General features: G+C 39.9%; 3 protein-coding genes across 5 annotated transcripts; 1 reads left to right on the top strand and 2 right to left on the bottom strand.

The window, feature by feature from the left end:
* Positions 1–371: 371 nt before the first annotated feature.
* On the bottom strand, positions 372–13,494 carry p3h1 (prolyl 3-hydroxylase 1). 3 transcript variants are annotated; one of them, XM_055160434.1, is made up of 19 exons: positions 12,270–13,494; positions 11,499–11,651; positions 11,237–11,426; positions 11,022–11,153; positions 10,743–10,882; positions 9,444–9,533; positions 9,323–9,375; positions 9,046–9,173; positions 8,809–8,942; positions 8,249–8,344; positions 8,023–8,173; positions 7,644–7,761; positions 7,501–7,576; positions 7,179–7,319; positions 6,613–7,003; positions 4,977–5,046; positions 1,099–1,293; positions 683–753; positions 391–515 (listed from the first exon to the last, which is right to left on the bottom strand). In XM_055160434.1, exons 1-17 carry the CDS (start codon positions 12,735–12,737, stop codon positions 1,272–1,274), a joined length of 2,553 nt encoding a protein of 850 aa, XP_055016409.1. In that variant the 5' UTR covers positions 12,738–13,494; the 3' UTR covers positions 391–515; positions 683–753; positions 1,099–1,271. The 3 variants fall into 3 exon arrangements, with proteins under 3 accessions (XP_020792523.2, XP_055016410.1, XP_055016409.1); XM_020936864.2 differs by having other exon boundaries at positions 372–753; XM_055160435.1 differs by having other exon boundaries at positions 372–753; positions 12,531–13,494.
* Positions 13,495–13,513: 19 nt separating this feature from the next.
* Positions 13,514–15,391, top strand: cunh1orf50 (chromosome unknown C1orf50 homolog). The gene is made up of 5 exons (XM_020936874.2): positions 13,514–13,695; positions 14,100–14,215; positions 14,271–14,357; positions 14,433–14,564; positions 14,708–15,391. Exons 1-5 carry the CDS (start codon positions 13,647–13,649, stop codon positions 14,894–14,896), a joined length of 573 nt encoding a protein of 190 aa, XP_020792533.2. The 5' UTR covers positions 13,514–13,646; the 3' UTR covers positions 14,897–15,391.
* An 86-nt stretch (positions 15,392–15,477) lies between these two features.
* ap5b1 (adaptor related protein complex 5 subunit beta 1) lies at positions 15,478–19,240 on the bottom strand. The gene is made up of 3 exons (XM_020936873.2): positions 18,976–19,240; positions 18,009–18,803; positions 15,478–17,719 (listed from the first exon to the last, which is right to left on the bottom strand). Exons 1-3 carry the CDS (start codon positions 19,117–19,119, stop codon positions 15,839–15,841), a joined length of 2,820 nt encoding a protein of 939 aa, XP_020792532.1. The 5' UTR covers positions 19,120–19,240; the 3' UTR covers positions 15,478–15,838.
* Positions 19,241–19,379: the final 139 nt, after the last annotated feature.

Here is a 19,379-nt window from a genome sequence, read left to right as displayed (position 1 = left end):
CAAGCCCCTCTCATCACCATGGTGACGGCGGGGTATGAAGGCATAGTCAGAGTGGGTCGAGTTGTGCAGACTCATCTTAACAGACAGACACACTTCAAGCTCTGTGTTCCCACAGTACAGCACATGTCATGGACTTCCTCCACTCTCATCATTCAATTACCATAACTCACTTCTGAGTAAGTTAAATATTATTGTCAATTAGCCTCAGTACACTAGAGCCCTAAGACAGTTTTCTCACATCAGTAAGAGACATGTCTCACCCAAGACTGCACATGCACACACACGCACACACACACGCACATGGAGACACACACACAGACACACACACACACACACGGACACACACAGTGTAAAGCAGTCATGTTCTTTACTCTTCCTTTTACATCCTTTTACAATAATGGCTTCATGTATAATGAAAATGCAGTGGAACATCGGCATGAACAGGAAGGTACCTATTCAAAATGACGAAGCAGCTTTAATATCTGGAGGTAACTGAATGAACCTAGTACTTGAACCTAGTACAGAATGAAAAACAACAGGCCATGTAAAAATGCATGTGACCTCACACAAAAGCAGGCATTTGTTTAAAATTAGTATACATAAAACATTTTCATATGTGATTTTGTATGAAAGAATTATTTCTTGAATATTTATTGTCTGTGTAACTTCATGCCTCACTGACCTCATGCTCAGGGCTGTGAGATCTGAGTAGCTGCTCCAGTGGTGGTAGCAGGGTCTAGACACAGGGGTCAGCTGATCCAGACAGAGAGGAGGAAAGAGAAGAAAAACAAGTGTTCAGAGCAGGCTAAAAGTGCTCGATTTGGACCAAAACAAATGTCTACTGGTCGATCTGCTATAGGGGGAGGTATACTCACACACAAAACACACTAACAAAATTTGTAAATAAAAGTAAATAAAATCAATTTGTAATTGACTGCACTGTGTAATTTGTCAGCAAACATTGTTGACAATGTTTGTTAGTTTTTCTGTATTTGTACCAACAGTGGAATTGTGTAGTTGAGCAAGCATCAAGGCTATAATAGTATGTTAAACAGTGTTTGTGTGCTTGTGTGTTTCACTGATTTTACATCCGCTCACCTGCTGTTTTGAAGTTAGGCCGCTTCAATTAAAAGTTCAGCTTCACTGGCTTTAGTGACTTGACCCCTTCCTAATGTTATCTTGTGTGTCCAAGGCGTAAAATGACCAGTGGTATTATCTCACGGCCACACTCACATACACACACATAATGAAGATGTCAGAGGCCCAGCGGATTAGTCAGTGCTGCCAAGGTAACTGTGAAAAACATGTGGACATGAAAACAGCATTGGAGAAAAATTACATAACCCAACATAGCCTATAGATCATTTTAGTTTTTAGTAGATCACTTAACACCCCACTGTTCAAATTGATGTTGAACTATTTTTTTCTGGTTGTGAGAACACCTGCACCAATCACATGGACTGACATGTGAATATTCTCATGAAGGACTATGCTACGGACTTTAATGACCCATCATTCCAGCATGTCAAGTGTTTTTTTCACCTTCAAAACACATTGTTTTTATGATGCTAATGAAGTATAATGAATTATTTAGTTGAGTGCGTCTTTTTGTCCAGCTCAAGAGCTCCTCAGAAGATAGCAAGTTTGCTTTTGTGGAGACAAGTGAAACATGGCTTTTCTACGGCACAAGCAGCAACTTCTAAAGGAGAAAGGAATGACCTAAGAGCTAAAACTGAGGTGGTCCTATGCATGTAATTGCAGATCAATGATACTTCAGATTCATCCAATTTTAAGTTGAAGTGTCACATCTATTGAAAAACATTCCACAATTATCTTGTAGGCATTGTTGCTCCTCTCATCCTCGTGTTTGCTAAATGGACTATATGACCCAGTGTTCATGGCTGACTACAGCTGAACCCCTCCTGATGCTCTGTGTGTAGTATGGTGAGAACCAGGGCTACGTGCTTCGCTGGCTGCTGTGGCTCCATCATATTCCTCTCTCACCTCACATTTTCCAGAGCCTTGCAGCACTAAGCTGAGCTTAGGAGTCAGCTGAGCTGATCAAAGACCACAGTGTGTTGTGACTAACAAGAGGCGAGAGTTCCCAACCATACAGGACCTCCCAGACGTTTTCATGGCAAGAGACCTACTGTAACAGAAAAGGACCACATAATCTTTATATGTAGAACCGCACATGTAAAGACTCAAATACTTTATGCCGGACTCATAGCTCACCTATATTACAGTGAGTGTATTTCTGCGTGGCTCTGAGCCTCAGCTCTCTCCACTGTGGAGTAGCCCTGTTCTGGTTCCCAGCACTGTGGAGTCTCTAACCCCTCCCTCTCCTCCACGTACCACTGTCACTACTGCCCTGGCCCCTTTTATAACTCTAATTAGCTCCAACAGGCTTCCCTCCTCTGTCTCCACTGCTCTTTGTCCTCCATGACCTTCTGTTTTTGCCTTTTATACTGTTTTGTTCAAGAAAGTATTCATTATTTTACATGAAATTAAGCAATTTAAAATAGAGAATTATGATGTCATTTTGTAAAATGCACACAATTCCACTGTACACTTACTTCTCCACTTCAGTACACTTAAATGTTATCTTTTTTCCCACTTTCACCCTACCAGTGTTTATGACTGCTTTGTCTGCCCTCCTCTTCCTGCCTCTACCTCTGATAAACCCGGATGCGTCATGCATTTTCAGGGACCAAATGTTCTGCACCTGCATGCCCCACTCTATCCGCCCTCCTGAATTCCTCAAAGCACTGATGTGGTCCTCAAAGAAAACCGGAGAGGAAGAGGGGAACAAGAGGGAACAGAATAAAGCAGGAAATCTTCTAGTGCCACTGCCCGCCTCAAGGGTTTTTCTATACAAGAGAGTTTAAGAGTCTAAAAATACACTTATACTAAAGCCTTTGTAAATATATGAGCAGTTGGCTGAGTAGCTTAGTAATATGATGTATGTCATTCCCATTTTTACCCCCATAGCACTAATGCACTATAAGCTGCTATTTTTAAGAATTAAAGTTAATTATGTTTAAAGTTTCATTATGTAACTTTTTTGGTAAGGGGTCTTCCACTTGCTTGTCAATATGGTATTGCTTTCTCTGAAAATGTACCACAGTATGGCATTAAACTATTTCCATAGAGACAAACTGGGGGCAGAAGCAAGTTACAGGTCAGATCTGTGAAGAAGCGACAGTAAAAAAAAACAAAACATATTTTTCTATCGGTGCTAGCGTGGCCTCTGCAGTTCAGTGACTGTATTCTTGAGGGTCTGAGCTTTCACATTATACATGTCCAAATACTGAAAATGAGAAAAACTTATTATTACTTGTGTCCTTATTATGCAGATTAAGATGTTGGCAACATAGGTTCCATTGTTATTGTAGAGCCTCTTTCAAACCACCAAGAGCACGGCTACATTCCCAGGTTTTCAGGTTACATTGATGATTGGTAATATCACATCAAAACTAAGTTCTCAGACCTCTAGACAAAGCACAGATGTTTGTCTATGGAAAAATCTAAAAATATGATGGGTTTCTGTGATCTCTGCAAAAGAATTACTTTCAAACATTTTAGCTACATAGAAGGAGAAGAAAAAAATCATAAAGTAGTGAGTGAATCATTTGAAGGGACAACAAACGGGAAATAACATGGCAGTGTAAAAGTGCTCTTGACATCACCTTTAGTGGTTCTTGCAGTCACTCCTCTTGATGTGATCGTCTTCTCCATGTGAACTAGGTCAAATTCCAAGCTGTTCGTGCACACATATGTGCCACCTGCCTGACATTACCTGGCTGTGTGCAAGCCAGTGATTTCTGACAGTTTGACAGTTCATTTTCAGTATAAGTTCCCTTTAAAGTAAGGTCTACTTTTATTGTCCCTGTCCCTCTGCATTTAACTCATCCTTCAATACCACTGGGACATTACCTCAGGAGCAGTGATCGCCACAGTGTAAGGTTTAGGGACCCATCTCTGAGATCATGTTGCTAGGCTTGGTCAGGACTATCTTAGCTGGAGGACTGTATTTATGGTGCATGTTTTGGCTTGATGGGGGAAACTGGAGTGCCTAGAGAAACCCATCCAGACACGAGGAGAAAAATGCAAACTCCATAAAGAAAGGCCCAGGCAACCAGGGAATTAAACCTGGAACCTTCTTGCTGTATAGCATGAGTGCTACTCACACAGAGCACTGGCATTTAGGTTTCATTTTAGGTTTAATCTCGAGTTTGATGTCCAAAAGAACAAGAGCTTGGATATACGTAGTCAAAAATGAGTTTCTTTGGACTAGAGCTGCTGCTCCTCCACATCTATGTAGACAGATGAAATGTTCCGGACATCCTTTTTCAAATGCTGCCTGTACACCTCCCTGGAAGAAATTCTGTGCATGTTCCACCAGGTTGAGACCTGGTCTAATGTCGCATAGCTCTCAGTCTGGGAACGTCTGACATCCTCTGGAGGAAATGGAGGAACTGTGCATGGAAAGGACAGTCTGGGCATCCCTGCTTAGACTACAGCTGAGTAACTGCGTGCAGAAAAAGGAGGTGAAAATTGCTTCAACTGCCTTAAGATATTAAACGTAAACATAGGATCTAGTCACACTACTTCTGACCGCTGTAGCTACCATTTTGAGGACCATTCACCACCAAAGACAGCCCAGTTTTAAATATCAATATCCCAAGCTTCAAATCAACTGAAACCCATGGATTACATTTGTGCTACATTGAAAGAGCACAGTTCGTATATGGGTGTCTAGTCAACCTTTCTCACACTCTCTGGCACCTTTTTTATAGTTGCGATTCCAAAAATGTCTCATGTATGTGCTTGCTCGTGAGGGAGAAGCTATGTCTATTTTTCCCACCATTTGCTGACTAGTGTGTTTGGATCTCCTGAAATGCATATACCAACACTACAACAACTTGATCATGAAAATAAAAAAATTTATTTTAAACTGAAACAGCTATACATACTGGGTGTGTCTGGAACGCTGCTCCACTCCGGGATGGTTCCATGCCCGAGCCGGCACCACTGTGGTCCATCCTATAAAAGGATAAGGGGACAGTTCATGACACAATGAAGTCATCAGTAAGACATCCATCAGAGCAGCAGCACAACAATACTGGCCTCTGTCTTACTAACACAAGGTTGGTTTTAGACACAAGCACAGCAGAGATGGACAGACACTAATGGCAACAGAGCTTTTTCCCTTTCATGTTCAGCTAAAGGAGGTGTCACACACAACATGCTTAATTACAGCCATTAAAAAGCAAGAAAATAAAAAGCATCTTTGCTGGCTGGCTGTTCTACCAGTGTGCTTCCCATAATGTTAAATGCCACATTATAAACACACATTAAAACTACCTTCCATAAAAAATAAAATAAAATAAAAAACACTCAACATATTTAACTGTGCATTATAATATTTATTGTTGTAGTTTGAACAGGGTCTCTTCAGAAAATCAGATTCAGATTTTTTTTAAATTATATATATATATTTGACAGTATGCCCACCAGGATAATTTGTATCTCAATACCAAGTAACGGATTTTTAAAAAAATGTTGTGTATTGTCACAGAGGTCAAGTCAGTTCTCCATTGCCTGCTGTTCTACTTCCTTTAACCCAGTACAAGTCACACAGTTAATCTCATCTCTACACCCCACTGCGGCCCACCCAAACTTTGTTTCCATGGCGACCAGCTACAAACATATGGATGATTGTGGAGATGAAACTGAAGAACTTTTGATAGTTATGAAAATGTGTTGCGATGGCCTGTGGGCTGAAGAGTGAGAGAATGGCGTACCAATCTCAGCTCAGTCTTGTGTCGTCTACTGTACTACCCATCACCAGCACACACACCCACACACTGCACAAACAATGAGCAGATCCAGAGGCACAGACACACAGGCAAACAAAGTGGCCACTGTCACTCTCTATCTCTTAGTCAAAGTGAAGGAAGGCGTTACAAAGACAGCACTGAGCGTACACCACACACATGCCGCTACATATAGCACAACGCAAGAAACTAGTACAGTCCCACCTAAACTTTTTTCTTAAAGGTGTACAAACATCTAAACTAAACTAAACTAAATGACTTAGACTGTTAGCTGTTCATGAGGCAGTCAAATCTCTATACTAATGTAGTAATGCTTTGCAATACATTGTAATACTTGCTACATTGCAAGGGTTCAGATGATATCTCCATGGTTCCATGCCTTCTCACATAAAATATAACTGTACTGAACTTGATTCATTTATATGACTGAGGACTTTGTAAAACTCAAAAACACATAAAAACAGTTCTGCATGAGGTCTAAAGTTGCTTGAAAATATAAAAAATTAATGTTTAACACAGAAACGTATATTTTATGAAACTTAAAATTTTATTTTGGCCATTCTGCAAACAGAAATATAAAACTACCACAATAAAATTAATTTAGTATTTTCTGTAAACAGTGGTACACTTGAAAATCCGAGTGGCATCATAATTCATACAGCAGTCCCTTGATAGTCTTTCCCCTTTTTAGTAGAAATGGCAGTAGACATAAAAACTAAACCAGACAAATATCACAGTTCTTCTTTGCTGTGTGCAGATTTTGATGCTTTACCTTTAGTTGATTTGGCAGTCTGTTTTGCTGTAGATTTGGAATTCTGTTTGTCTGCCTGTTTGGCTGGTGCTTTTGTTGTTTCTTTGGCTTTTGCTTTAGTCTTACTGCTCTTATCAGCTGCTTTACTCTTGTCTCCAGTTTTACTCTTTACTTTTGATTTATCATTTGTGTCCACTTTGGTCTTCTTTGCTGCTGGTGCTTTTTGTTCCTTTGGTGTATCTATTGATTCTTTAGATGAGTCTGCTCCATCACCATTTTTCTTAGCGTCTGCTGCCACCTGGTGGGGTGGAGTGGGGCTGTCAGACTCTGTTGCTGCAGGGACCTGTTGGCTGAACTCACTATTCACAGGTGTGGCAAACATCTTCAGCATATCACCAGCTTGTATTCTTTCCTGTTAATAAAAATAAATAAATACAAATTAACATGTTTTGTTACTTCAAACTGTTTGGTGAAATATGATTTTTCAAACAAGGTAGTTAATAAAATACTTTTTGACATTTGTAGGCTACATTATAGACTATTCCTTTTAGCAGTGTTATTTTCATTTGTCAACAAAATTAACTTACCTTTTCCTCGTGAGCAGGATCTAGAGTAAACCACAGGGCCACAGCACACCTCTGGCCTTTAGTGACAGCTCTGACTCCATGAGGATTCTCCTTCCCCGATCCAAACCCAACCACACGACCACACCGGGGCCGGACTTCAGCCTGCAATCAAATGATCACATGAGCAAAACAAACCATGGCAGCATGCTCACATACAAATGCATAAAGTATCTTAGTCTTGACCTCATTATAAAAGTATTATTTAATATTTTATTGAAATACTAAGGCTGTTCGACCGTATTTAAAACATGTGAAAGTGGATGATAAATTACAGTGTACATACCGTAACAGTTTTGGCATCCAGCTCAGTGAAAATGAAGTCTCCACCTTCAAAATCTTCATTGAGATAAAGGATAGCACTATAAGGAAGAACTCATTGTTACTGGACTATTGTCAGTGTAAACACTTCAGTGTACCCATGCTCACCTGTAGTCTCGATGTGTATATGCTGGCGGCTCTTTAATGCACTCATTCAGCTCAGACACCAGCACACAGTTGTCCACATGAACAGGGTGGCTCAGATCACTGCGATTATCCTGGTTCTCTACACAACCACATACAACAGATTTAAATAGTCAGGTCTTGAAAAAAATCCCAATTTTAAGATCTACCTTAGGAAGGATTAAAACAAAACACTTAAGGATTAACCCAAAGTAGGACAAAAGCATTAATAAAAATTGTAATGTTTATTTTTTTTATATTAAATGGCAGAGGACTTCGTGTACCAGAGAATACTGCTTGAGAACCACACAAATACAATCTAATATGAATTAAACTTATGCAGTTAGGTGCATTTAGAACTTACCATCAATAGCAGAGCGGCAAACCAAGTGAGAATATGAGAAGTACAATGGTGTCTTCAGCTGGAAGTAGGTCTCCACAGCCTTACGCACTTTTTCACTGAGGTCATAAAACAAACGGGCACTCTTCAGGGGGACCTTTCCCTCTTGTCCAAGCTGTAGGATCAGTCAGTGACAAAGTCAACCCTGGGAAGCATGAAAACTGAAGTCATACGCTAAAGAAAAACAAACCTTTACAGCCTTCATGATTGTAACTCCTTGGAAGGTCTCGCTGGGGGAATGTGGTGAAGGGCGCCCCCTATAGCCATCACCTTTCAGAGCAGCTGCCTGGAAATGTTTTGGATACAACAAAGTGAGTTTATTAGTACATTCTTATGATTATAATAATTATGATTATTATTATGATAAGAAATGCTTAAGATGATGAATTGTGATACAAGATAAAATTAGTTTTTGCTATGACACCAAAACAACACGACTGGTCATTATTCATTCATTAGCCACAGTATACCTTAGGCAGTCTAACAGGGGAGCTGAGGCTGTAGTAGACGGCCAGTCCTCATCATTGGTCACTCAAACCACCAATCACTCACACACCATATTCAAACATGCATAAGGTGGTTAAAATGTCTTGCCCAAAGACACAATTACACCATGCATTGATTGGTGTCGCTGCTACAATTAACATAGAAGTGTAAAGGACCTCATACAATTTAATATATAGGTGTAAATGACCTCACAAAATCAAAGAAATGTCTTCTGTTTAATGCCAGTGGGTTTCAGGTACTTACATTGGAGAGGCGTTGCAGCTCTCTACACTCATCATCAGTGACAACCCCATCTAGTAGCACTCTCTCTGAGCCATTAAGATGCTTGGACGTCATGCTAATCTTGATGTTATCATATAGCACAACATCACCAATAGCTGAAGCATACAAGTTAAAAAAGAAAAAAAAAAAAAAGCAATAATAAATCATAAATAATAATCAACAAATTGGGTTTGAATGTTTAAATAATTTTTTGCTCACCATCCTGGGGTGCCACAATCTTGGCTAAATCTGATGAGTCCTTCTTCTTTTCCTCCACCAGAGTTTCAATTTCTTTCATGAGGTTTCCAATTTCTTCTGTAATTCTTGCGGCAGCTTCTTTCTCAGCCCTAAAATAAACCAGATGAGAAAATTACCTATTACAACATCTTGCTAAACTTGAGCAGCAAGGTGGATTCTTGTGAGTTTAAAAACTCACAGAAAAATGACAAAAGATTAATGACAAATATACAACTTTCCAGATAAGAAGTAATCTTACTTCTGCTTATCTCTAAGCTTTTTGGGCATTACATCTTCAGGGGTCCAAGAATCCTGAAAATAGATCCAAGTTAGGTTAAAACTGTCATTTACAGTTGTATCAACTGCACTACTTTACTTACTGGATCCACAAATGTGATGCCAAAGGCTTCATAACCAAAATAGAGCAGTTGCTTCTCTAGAATGGACTGTTGGATGTACTGCTTTACAACCTAAACAATAAAATACAAGAAATACTGCTCAAAACACTTCAGATGGGACATTACTTACAAAACTTAATCTAAATATTTTATGCTCATTACATAGTCAAACCTGAGTTTAACAATACATTAAATACTTGAATTCTTTTCTTTTCCTCTTTTGACTTTCTAATGGTTATTTAACAGCTCTGTGCAGCAGACTTCCCAAGGGAAATCTTCACTTGATCACCAGACATAATCTCCAGCATAAAAATGGAATGTCATGGACATTTGGTGGTTTGCATTTCAGCTAATGTTTGTCTAGAGAGCTGTAAATGGCTGTTAGTTACTTATAATGTCTTCATTTGAAGCCTGGAACATTACTGAGCTCATTGAAACTAAATTACTGCTGGACTTAATGGACATAGGAAACATAGTGAGCCTTTAGCAGACAAAAGCTGTGCTGCATTTATTTTCAGTTCATATTGAAAATTATTATATTTACTGAAGAATGTATAATATTGTATTCATAATAAGAATAATATGTCTAGGATTTGAATAGTGCCTTCAAAGGTGTTTTACAGTATGCCTAATTCAATCACTCCATATTCTTGGTGGTAAGATACTTCTTTAGCCTGAGCTGCCTTGGGGTACACTAGACTGATGCTTACTACTCACACACCACTTTCATTTGGGTGGTCTTGCCTAAAGACATGACAGTGTGCACTGATTCTAGCTGTGTTCAAACCCCAAACCTTTGGTATAGTATGACTATAAACATAAGTCTAAAATGATTATGGTAAAATGTAAAAATTTAAAAACTGAAATGAAATGAAAATGTATATAATTAACTTGGAAAAAAGACATAATAATTAATAAAGTTACTGAAGTGACTGAAAACAGTCTGGAGTGACTGTGTTGAAGTAGCTTGGAAAGATGGGAGTGGAGTGGAGTTTTAGAAAAATGCAGAAGCCAATTGACATGACGATTTTTTCCCTGTAGGTCTGATGCATGTCCAAAAAATGTATTTGTCAGAAAATATACACTTTCTGCTCCACACCATATATTATGTGAAATCTAACAAATTAGTCGTGAGTCATACAAAATGGATTCTCATGAGTTTGACAACTCAAACCTCACAACAATCCAGCTTGCAGGTCAATGTTAGCACAGAGTCACAACATTGTTAAATCAATGGAAAAAGATCAAGTAGTTACTTCACTTGTATAGCACCATCTGTACCTGTCTGGCTGAAATGGCCTCTGCTTTTTCCTCCCCCAGCACTACCGAATAGTAGGCCAGGTTCTGGTTCATGACCTCATCTTTGGGTTGAAAAAGCAGAAAGGTTTTTGCACACTCTATGGCTTTTTCATAGTTTTCACCTGTATGCAAACAAACAACAATTATATGAATTATTCATAGTGTATATTAAATGTATATGCCATATGTATTGGGACACATGCATTGCTTTGATGGTTTAGCACTGCCACACTTGAATTAATTTAAGGTAAGTCAACTCACTGTTGTAATATGAAAACTGTAGGTAGTTAAAGTGAGAAGGGAGGAAATTCTCAAAGGGCTTGTCCATTCCAGCATTAGTGGCCAGTTCTACTGAGCAGCGCTGCTTGCAGTTTAGCAGCTGCATATAATGATCTAATACAAACAAACACAGAGACTATAAATAAACAAAATGTCTTTTTTATCTAGATGTCAAAGTATCAAATTAGTTATCTCACCTGTCATGGTTTGGAAGAGGTCTGCGCTGTATTCCATGTAGTTGTACCCGTCATAATTGTAGGAACCTTCACACAGCACTCTGCATTCTTTATCAGCTGTGAAGTACTCATCGAGAGCTGCTTCGAAATAATCTGCAGCCAACCCAAAAGAGTCATGGCTGTAGTAACGTTTTCCCAGCAAAAACTCAGCCTGACGAGAGAGTGAGAAAGACATGTGTGACTTCATAGCTTTCATGGTGATATAAGAATATGAAGTTCTCACCATATGGGGCTTAATCTCCAAGTCCTTAAAGTCCTCTTCTTTGACTCCATCCATCATTCTATAGTAGTCCAGATTCTGTTTCATCTCCATGTGGTGGGGATTGGCCTGGAAAAATGTATTTGCAGCTGCTACTGCCTTGTCCAGTTTATTGATCTAGAATAAAGAAAAAGTATTAGTGAATACGATATTATTATTACATTTTATATTACATATTATAACAGTTACTCCTATTGAGTCAAGTTGCTAGATGACACTGAGGCAGATGGTTGCAGAGTTGCACTGGGCTTTAGCTAAATATATGAATGATAATAATAACATGTTGAGACAGTGTACATAAACTTGTGGTTTACACAACACATGTATTCAAGTAATTCAATTTAATTCTCTACTGATTTGTTTCATTATATAGTAAACCAGTGATACCATTCATAGTACACCCAGCAAGATAGGGCTGATATGGAATCAGAGATTATAATATTTATTTAATGAGCAATCATATCAAAGACATGCCCAAGGTGTCCAGTGCAGTATAATTGTAAAGATGGGCCACTAGATTTCTAAATTTCAGGCCTTTAGTGCATCTTATACAGCTCCAGCCGGAGTCTGCACAACTAACTCCACCTTAAGACGTGGCAGGCTCCACTTTGGGGGGTTGGGGCTCCACTGTACGAGCATGAAGTTTTCTCAAAAGTATATCCACGTATAACTCAAAAATAGTCTATTTGAAAAACACTTATTCAGATGTGTAACATGCAGGTATTACTTCTTTACCTTGAAGTAAGCCACTTGTAAGTAATTGTACGGCGTTCTTTTCTTGAACTCCAACTCTGTTTCTGCGCTCGCCAGATGCATAGTCGGTGGCCCAAGTTTCTCATTTTCGCAGGACTTCACACATTCTGCTCTTTTGAGAATCTTCTGAAAGAACCCTAGATCATCCACTGAGCCTACCCCCGGGATAGGGACTCCCAAGCCCGCCAGGGGCTCACTGAAAGCGGTCTGGTTAGCGCAGTTCAAGCGGCACTCAGCCCTTACCCTGTGTACAGCAGCTTTATTCCTGAGAGCCTTCTCCATGTTGAGGATGACCGATAACCAGTCGCCCCTATTGTAGGCTTCTACGGCGGTGTCAAACAGAAAGTCATAAGGCTCCAGAAAAGGCCGGGTCCCTGAAGAAGTGTCCGGTGAGCTAAATGCGGGACAGGAAAGACACAAAACTACGGCGAAATAACGGAGCTGCTCCATGCTGCTAAGATGGGAACTGCTCAGTCCCAGAGCTTGGTTGGATGTTGGATTTTCACACAAGCCGGGGCAAGAAACCTCCAGCCAGGAGTGGGCTCTGGGAGGTGGGGTTACAGAGGAGTTTTACACCCTCATTTCAATCAAAAATCAAACTATTTTTGAAAAAAATGAGCATACCATTTCCTGCCTTTGTTTCACAAGGACAAAACATATGACAAATGTTATAATCTGAAGGAAAAACTATAACTTTTTCAAATGTTTGTTCAAACTGACAGAGCATAGCGGTTACAATCAGAAAAAATAGGAAATCGATTACTAAGGCAAGAAATGTACTTTATTTTTTTCAAATATCTCAACCAAATATGTGGGATATGCATGTATAAATGATTACTTATACATCTATACATTTTCCGATGCTGAGTAATTTTAATGGAAGCAAAATGAAGATACATGGTAATTTTAAACAAATAGCTTATTTAATAGCACTTTTTATCTGAACATCTCGCACTTTTTCTACTAATCACACATTAACCACAACACCTATCACGCTTTCTTTGTGGGGGAGTGGAGTGTATGCCGCATTAAAACCCTAAATCAAAACTTTGCCAGGATACATCCAAAATACGTATGACTGATATACCCAAAAATATATACGGTCAGAGCCAATAAACATACATTAAATTATCACTAGTGTATTTTATAAAATTTTACTGTGGTTGCCGTTTTAATTTTACTCAGGCTCAAATGAAGGCAACCTTTCATGATTAGGGGGAGGAGATTGAGGACCCTTTTATCCAACCTGTCTATTTGCTCAGAAACAGCAACAACATTAGTTACAAAACCTGACTGATATAAGAGTAGTTTCTGAGGGGCAGTTCTTTACATTAATTTCATTTTTGGGTGAAACAGAAAATGGACCGAGCGGTGAGCCTTCCGAATCAGCCTGACAGAACCACCACGGGTAAGTACTAAAATAACTTAGAGCATACTAGTCATGAACTACTACTGGGCTATACTCGAGTAAGAACAGTGACTTATTTATGCATGCACGTGCAATATCTTATGTAAGCATATTATAAGCATAGTTAGCGTTTCCTTATTCCTCTTAAATGTTGCTGATCATACATTTTTAGCATTGCTACCTACTATAAATGTGATTAAATATGCTATCTCATTAAATAGTTTAGAGGTTGTTGAAGCCACATCTGGGGACTATTTTGAGTATTCTCTTTACCCTTGTAAAGGATCCTCATAGATTTTTTTTTATTTTTTATTGTTAATCAGACTATTCAGACATCATGGTCCTAGCAAGTTGCAGCCCTAATTTATTATTTTATTTTATTTTATTTACCCTTGTGTGACTAGTGACTCTGGTTGAAAACTGCCCCAACCCCAGTGGTCTGGAGTTGGTCAGTTCCTACCAGACCACAAGAGTAGGAGACCCGATGGACCTAGTGGCTTTGGCTTCACAAGTACAAAAGGTATAGCCCCAATTCTATGTGTCTGTGTGCAATATCATAATTCTGTTCTCCTCAGGGAGATGATTTCATCAAAGCAAATGCCTGCAACAAACTGACTGTCATAGCTGATCAGATCAGATACCTTCAAGAACAGGCCAGAAAGGTAAAATGTACTCAATGTAACACTAGTATAGTATTCATCACGTAACTTTATTAACACCACAAACCTTTGGTCTAGGTTTTGGAAGAAGCTAAACGAGATGCAGACCTCCACCATGCTGCGTGTAACATAGTGAAGAAACCAGGAAACATGTACTACCTTTATGAACGACCGTCTGGACAGAAATATTTCTCTATTATCGCTCCTAAGGTGAGTTTGAATCATTGTTTGTTGTGAGCTATTCTTTATTATCTAAAAGAGGGAAGGACATGAGGACAAGCATTACTCAATCTGAACATTCAAAGGTTACACCAAGGCATTCTTGAATATATCTTGTTCTCCTTGTTCATCAGGAATGGGGTCCGAGCTGCCCACACCCGTTTATTGGTGCTTTTAAACTTCAGCATGACATGTCCTGGACTCCCATAGAAGAGGTGGAGAAAAGGGACGCCGAGATCGCCATTATGGACAAACTCCTAAGTCAGCAGATAGTCTTACCATCAAACACAGGACCTAATTTCAAAGGACTATCTAATGAATAAATGGTAGACTGATCAGTTTTGATACAGGCAATCATTTTGGACATGATTTTAAATGATCTAATCTGGATTATTCAGATTTTTCAACAAACTTATTTAATTATAGTACATATTTAATGACTTTTCATGGACTTTTTAGATGATATAAAGTTGAAATGGGGAGAAGGGGAGAGATTCATCTATAGTTGGAGTTGGAAATTTAACGCATACACTGATGTGCAGAACATGATCATGATCTGTTGTCCTAGGCTTTTGTGTAGCACATCTTTTCCTTTTAATGTTTACAGTGAGACCTTTACGTTCTCTACCTTCCCATGCTATGTCTTAAGGGTTAATATGTTTTAAATTTACTTCTCATGCTCTCGTTTATAGTTTAGCCAGGGTGGGTGTTTTATTATTTTGCCCAATTATACAACATTAGTACCAACCTGATGGCAGGGGATTCAGCCTAATTATTACACTGCAGTGTTGGTGACAAAATAAAATGTTTTAATATTACATTGACCCTGTTTCCTATGTGCTGATGTTTTCTAAAGTTAACAGCTGGGATACAAAAAAATAAAAAATTAAATCACAAATATTGATTACTGCAAATCCACCTTTACTTAATTTAGAGCTCTGTACAATAAACTATAAGCAATCCTCTGTATCTTTTGTTTCAACTTTCCACCACTCTTTTCCTGTCACTGAAACACCAAAAACATCTGTGAAAACACACACATATATTTAAAAATGCAAGTAAAAATCAGGCACTGAAGGAAACATAAGACTTGATACTGTCTATACTGAAATTCCCCTTTTGTATTCATCATACCTGCTTTGTACATTTAATGCCATTGAATTTTAGATTTTTAAATCTTCAAAAAAGGCTACATTTAACGATATGTGATATTTTGTTAAAATGCTTATTAAAAGAATAATCTGCTAGCTGTCATCTGGGGATGCTTACTGTGATGTTACTTCCTGTAAAAATGAATTAATGTGTGGCAGAAGATGCCAGTTGTCTGTCGCTATATCAAAGTTCACAGCATCATCTTCACGTCTGATCTTCAGCAGCATGTGAGACAAAGGTGGCAAAAATACCAACACTCTGAGCTCTCCCTGGTCACTATCATCCTCCACAAGGTACGCTTTGAAATGCTTGTCAACCAATGTTTCCAATTCTTCTTTTTCTAACTGACAGCAAAATAGACTCTTAGCAGATTCCACCACATCCTCACATTCTGAGCAGATCTCCTTCCACAGAGCATTGAACAGCTTAAGTTTATCGAGTCGACCCCAAGCTGATGGTACAGGTACCAGACAGAAAGTCTGCTGAAAAGAGATATGTATGTCTGGAAGTTCAGAATACCAAGTGAGTCCATCTTGTGTGGTGAAAACGGTACTTGCGTGAAGAGTGGTAGGGTATGGCTGCCTTGGCTTTAACTTCAGTTTTACGATGGGAGGAGGCTTTTTTCTGAAGAGACATGGTACACTGATGTCTCTTAGTTCCTCGTAATGGTCATCTGTTAGGCTCAAGTGTAGACGAATACTGTAAAGGTGGTCAAACTGAGAGACACTTTTCTCACTGTGATCCAGATGGTAATTTATGGTAACTTCTGATGCAAAGTCAGGACTGTCAAATTGAGCTCTATATGCTGCCACTGCTTCTATGGAATCACATGGCCCGTCCTTGTAATCTTCTGAAAGCTGTTGCGGCTCAACAGACTTGAGTTCTACAAGTTTTAAAACCTCTTTCTCCATCCTTTGAATGGTTAAAATGCTAGCCTGGCCCTCGCTCTCAGCTACAATGCAAGACAGTGTTCTCTTCTTAACATGATCTCCCTCTGTAGCGGTGCCCCTTTCTAACATCCCAGCTAGCTTCTCTTTGGATAGGTTAGTGAGAAGTGTATAGTAAAAGCGACTGTGGTCCCGGATGTCTGTGTCTCTATAGCTGGTGGCCATGTGCTGGAGGATATCAGCTAAAGTTACAAGCCAAGTGTCTAGGCCTGGGTGTGTTAGTAAACAGCGACAAACCGCTAATATACTGTTGCCCAATCGCCAATTTCCGAGTAGGGACGACGATGATGCTATGGCAACAGCAAACAGGAAGTGGAGTGTGCCATCTTGTGGGATGTCCCTTTCCTCAGCAACACGAGCCATAATTTTAAGATGGTAGTTGAGTTCTTGAGCAGTTAGCTTCGTGAGTGGCACATTACTGATGGCCCTTTGAAAGCCCTGGAGTAGTGCCACTGTCCAGCTTGAGTCTGGCAGCTTGTTTTGAGTCTCATTGGCTAAGTTGATGAGTTGAGGGGCCAAGTGGGTATGATCGAGGTAGAGTTCACACAGCTGTTTAATCAGCTGGCTTGAGTAGTTTTCTACATGACCAAAGTATGAGAGAAAAAGAAAGGAGGCTCTAAAAAAAGTGGTTACTATTTCACGGTGGCCCCCATTTCCCACAATTCCAAGCAGAGTAACCAGGTGCTCATACAAGTAGGCCAGACCCCTCCCTTCCTCATCTTCTACCTCCCCGTCCTCTAAATATACCATAGACAGCAGATTGAATCGCATAAGCATGGTCACACTGTCATTGAACACTGTTGGCACTAATGCAGTTGCTAATTGTGGTGTTAAAAGCACTGGTAGCATCTCATCCCCACAGCCAATGGGACGATTCTCTGGAAAATGTAGGAGACAGTCCATATAAAAGAGTTTTTCAGATGTGCTTAGCAATGGATGCTGGGAAAGGACAACCAGGCGTTTTAGGAGGAATGCTTCATCTTCTGCACTGAATAGGCTATCTGTGAAGGCACTCTTCATCAGAAGAGTTATGTGAAGGAGAGAAACCTAAAAAAAAGGTTATAAATGTTATGTAAACAAATAACAGAGGTAAAACAGAGGCAATATTAGTCTAGTTAATACTCATAATAATAGACCACTGAATATAGTCACTGATTTAATCTTCCCTCAGTATATTAGTTTAGAAAACACAGAAAAATAAGTCACCACATTACTGCCAGTAGTACTGCTTGGATAAAAACTTGGATAAAAGCTTTTAAGTTAGGACAGACTAGTCTTGATCTGTTTGTTGTCACCGTGTAAAAATGACCTTAATGAAGAGAGATAAAAGACAAACCTCAGTGGTGCCCAGCAGCCGCAGCAGCTGTGCTCTGAATATGGTTGGTGGGATTCCTGGAACCATGGCAACCAGCTCAATTAGCTTGTGGAGCAGAGCAGCCTGAGCCAGAGGAGTGAGCAGGTATGAGTCCTCAAGCAGAGTAGACAGAACTGAGCGTAGCTCTTTACAGTCAGGCCCAGTACGAAGGGTGGGCACAGCACCCATAGGACCCAGGACCAGAGATGACAGAGCACTAAAGTCTTTACTAGTCATCAAATCTGAGTCTTGAGTAACTTCACATGCTACAGAAGTATCACCTTCTAGAAGGGCTTTCAGATTATCTGGTCCAGTCCCAGTGTCCTGTGCTAGCTGATACACTCCATTTCTCATCACCTGACTGTACAACTGACAGTAGGCCTGGTGCAGTCTGGAGCTTTCTTTTTGTCGTAGTGCTCCGAGGAGCTCCAAATGCTGAGACAAAACACCAGGGCAGCAGGCCTCCAACTCCCTCAGGCAGTCACAAGCAGTGGCCCTCAGTGATCGGGACGTACTGTCTGCGTAGAGCTCACTGGTGTCTTGGACAATCATTAAAAGCAACTCAAGGAAGTCCTGGGCGGCACTGGAGCGGCGGCTGACACAGTCTGTGCACACTACCACTGAGGTGATGGCCAATAGCAGGTGACAGCGCAGAGGGAGGGCCTTTGGAGAGCATTGTGAATACACGGACATAAGCTCCAGGGTTGTCTCCTCACCCACAGAGTGTGAAGGACAAAGCACCAGAGGCTGCTCGCAGAAAGGGCTCAATAAGAGAACCTGCATGATACAACAGTCAAGAGAAAATGCATGATCATTTATCATCACAAAAACTATGTTAAAAACAAAATACTGTGGTATAATCTGGCATATATAGGTAAATTTTGATAGAAATAACATTCAAATGATAGCGTTGTTGTTTTTGTTTGTTCAGTGTTCAGTATCAGTGTACCTTGACATTAGCGGGGGCTCTGTCATCTCGCAGCTCCCGCAGAAGCTCCGCTAGGACCGTCTCGGCTGTAGTCCCGGTCGCGGAGAAGAAATGGACTGGGTTACGGCAAAAAAAGCCAATCTTCTCGGTCCACTGCTCGGTCATGACTGTTTTTGTCTGCTTACGTTCTCATATCCAGGCCATTCAAACACAAAACTCCACGAAACGATTTGCGATTTTGCGATGACTTCCTTGTTGTGTCACGTGCATTTCAGACGACCGAAGAAAATGATTGCCCTCTAGTGTACACCAAGTGAAAGTTTTGAAAAATACATTGTTGGTTTTTCTTTTTCATTTTGTTGTTTTGTTTTCAGTAAAGAAAGCAGTCATGTCTAAATCATATACTAGTAGACGTTTGGTTTAAT

The sequence above is a fragment of the Boleophthalmus pectinirostris genome, unplaced genomic scaffold (genome assembly GCF_026225935.1).
Source record: "Boleophthalmus pectinirostris isolate CB_2022bp ecotype Guang Dong unplaced genomic scaffold, ASM2622593v1 HiC_scaffold_3, whole genome shotgun sequence".
In the NCBI taxonomy this organism is placed as follows: Eukaryota; Metazoa; Chordata; class Actinopteri; order Gobiiformes; family Gobiidae; genus Boleophthalmus; species Boleophthalmus pectinirostris.
Note: the sequence above shows the minus strand (reverse complement) of the source record. Positions and strands in the feature narration are given on the sequence as shown.

Bases quoted from the DNA above. Each gene is read 5' to 3' on its own strand.
- ap5b1 (XM_020936873.2), bottom strand. From the start codon at position 19,119: ATGACCGAGCAGTGGACCGAGAAGATTGGCTTTTTTTGCCGTAACCCA. The intron at 18,804-18,975 runs GTACACTGATAC...TGTATCATGCAG, and splicing joins GAGCCCCCGCTAATGTCAAG to GTTCTCTTATTGAGCCCTTT. The intron at 17,720-18,008 runs GTTTGTCTTTTA...CCTTTTTTTTAG, and splicing joins GGCTGCTGGGCACCACTGAG to GTTTCTCTCCTTCACATAAC.
- cunh1orf50 (XM_020936874.2), top strand. From the start codon at position 13,647: ATGGACCGAGCGGTGAGCCTTCCGAATCAGCCTGACAGAACCACCACG. The intron at 13,696-14,099 runs GTAAGTACTAAA...TTGTGTGACTAG, and splicing joins GCCTGACAGAACCACCACGG to TGACTCTGGTTGAAAACTGC. The intron at 14,358-14,432 runs GTAAAATGTACT...CCTTTGGTCTAG, and splicing joins TTCAAGAACAGGCCAGAAAG to GTTTTGGAAGAAGCTAAACG.
- p3h1 (XM_020936864.2), bottom strand. From the start codon at position 12,737: ATGGAGCAGCTCCGTTATTTCGCCGTAGTTTTGTGTCTTTCCTGTCCC. The intron at 8,174-8,248 runs GTTTGTTTTTCT...CTGATCCTACAG, and splicing joins CAATCATGAAGGCTGTAAAG to CTTGGACAAGAGGGAAAGGT. The intron at 7,762-8,022 runs GTAAGTTCTAAA...GTGGTTGTGTAG, and splicing joins TTGCCGCTCTGCTATTGATG to AGAACCAGGATAATCGCAGT.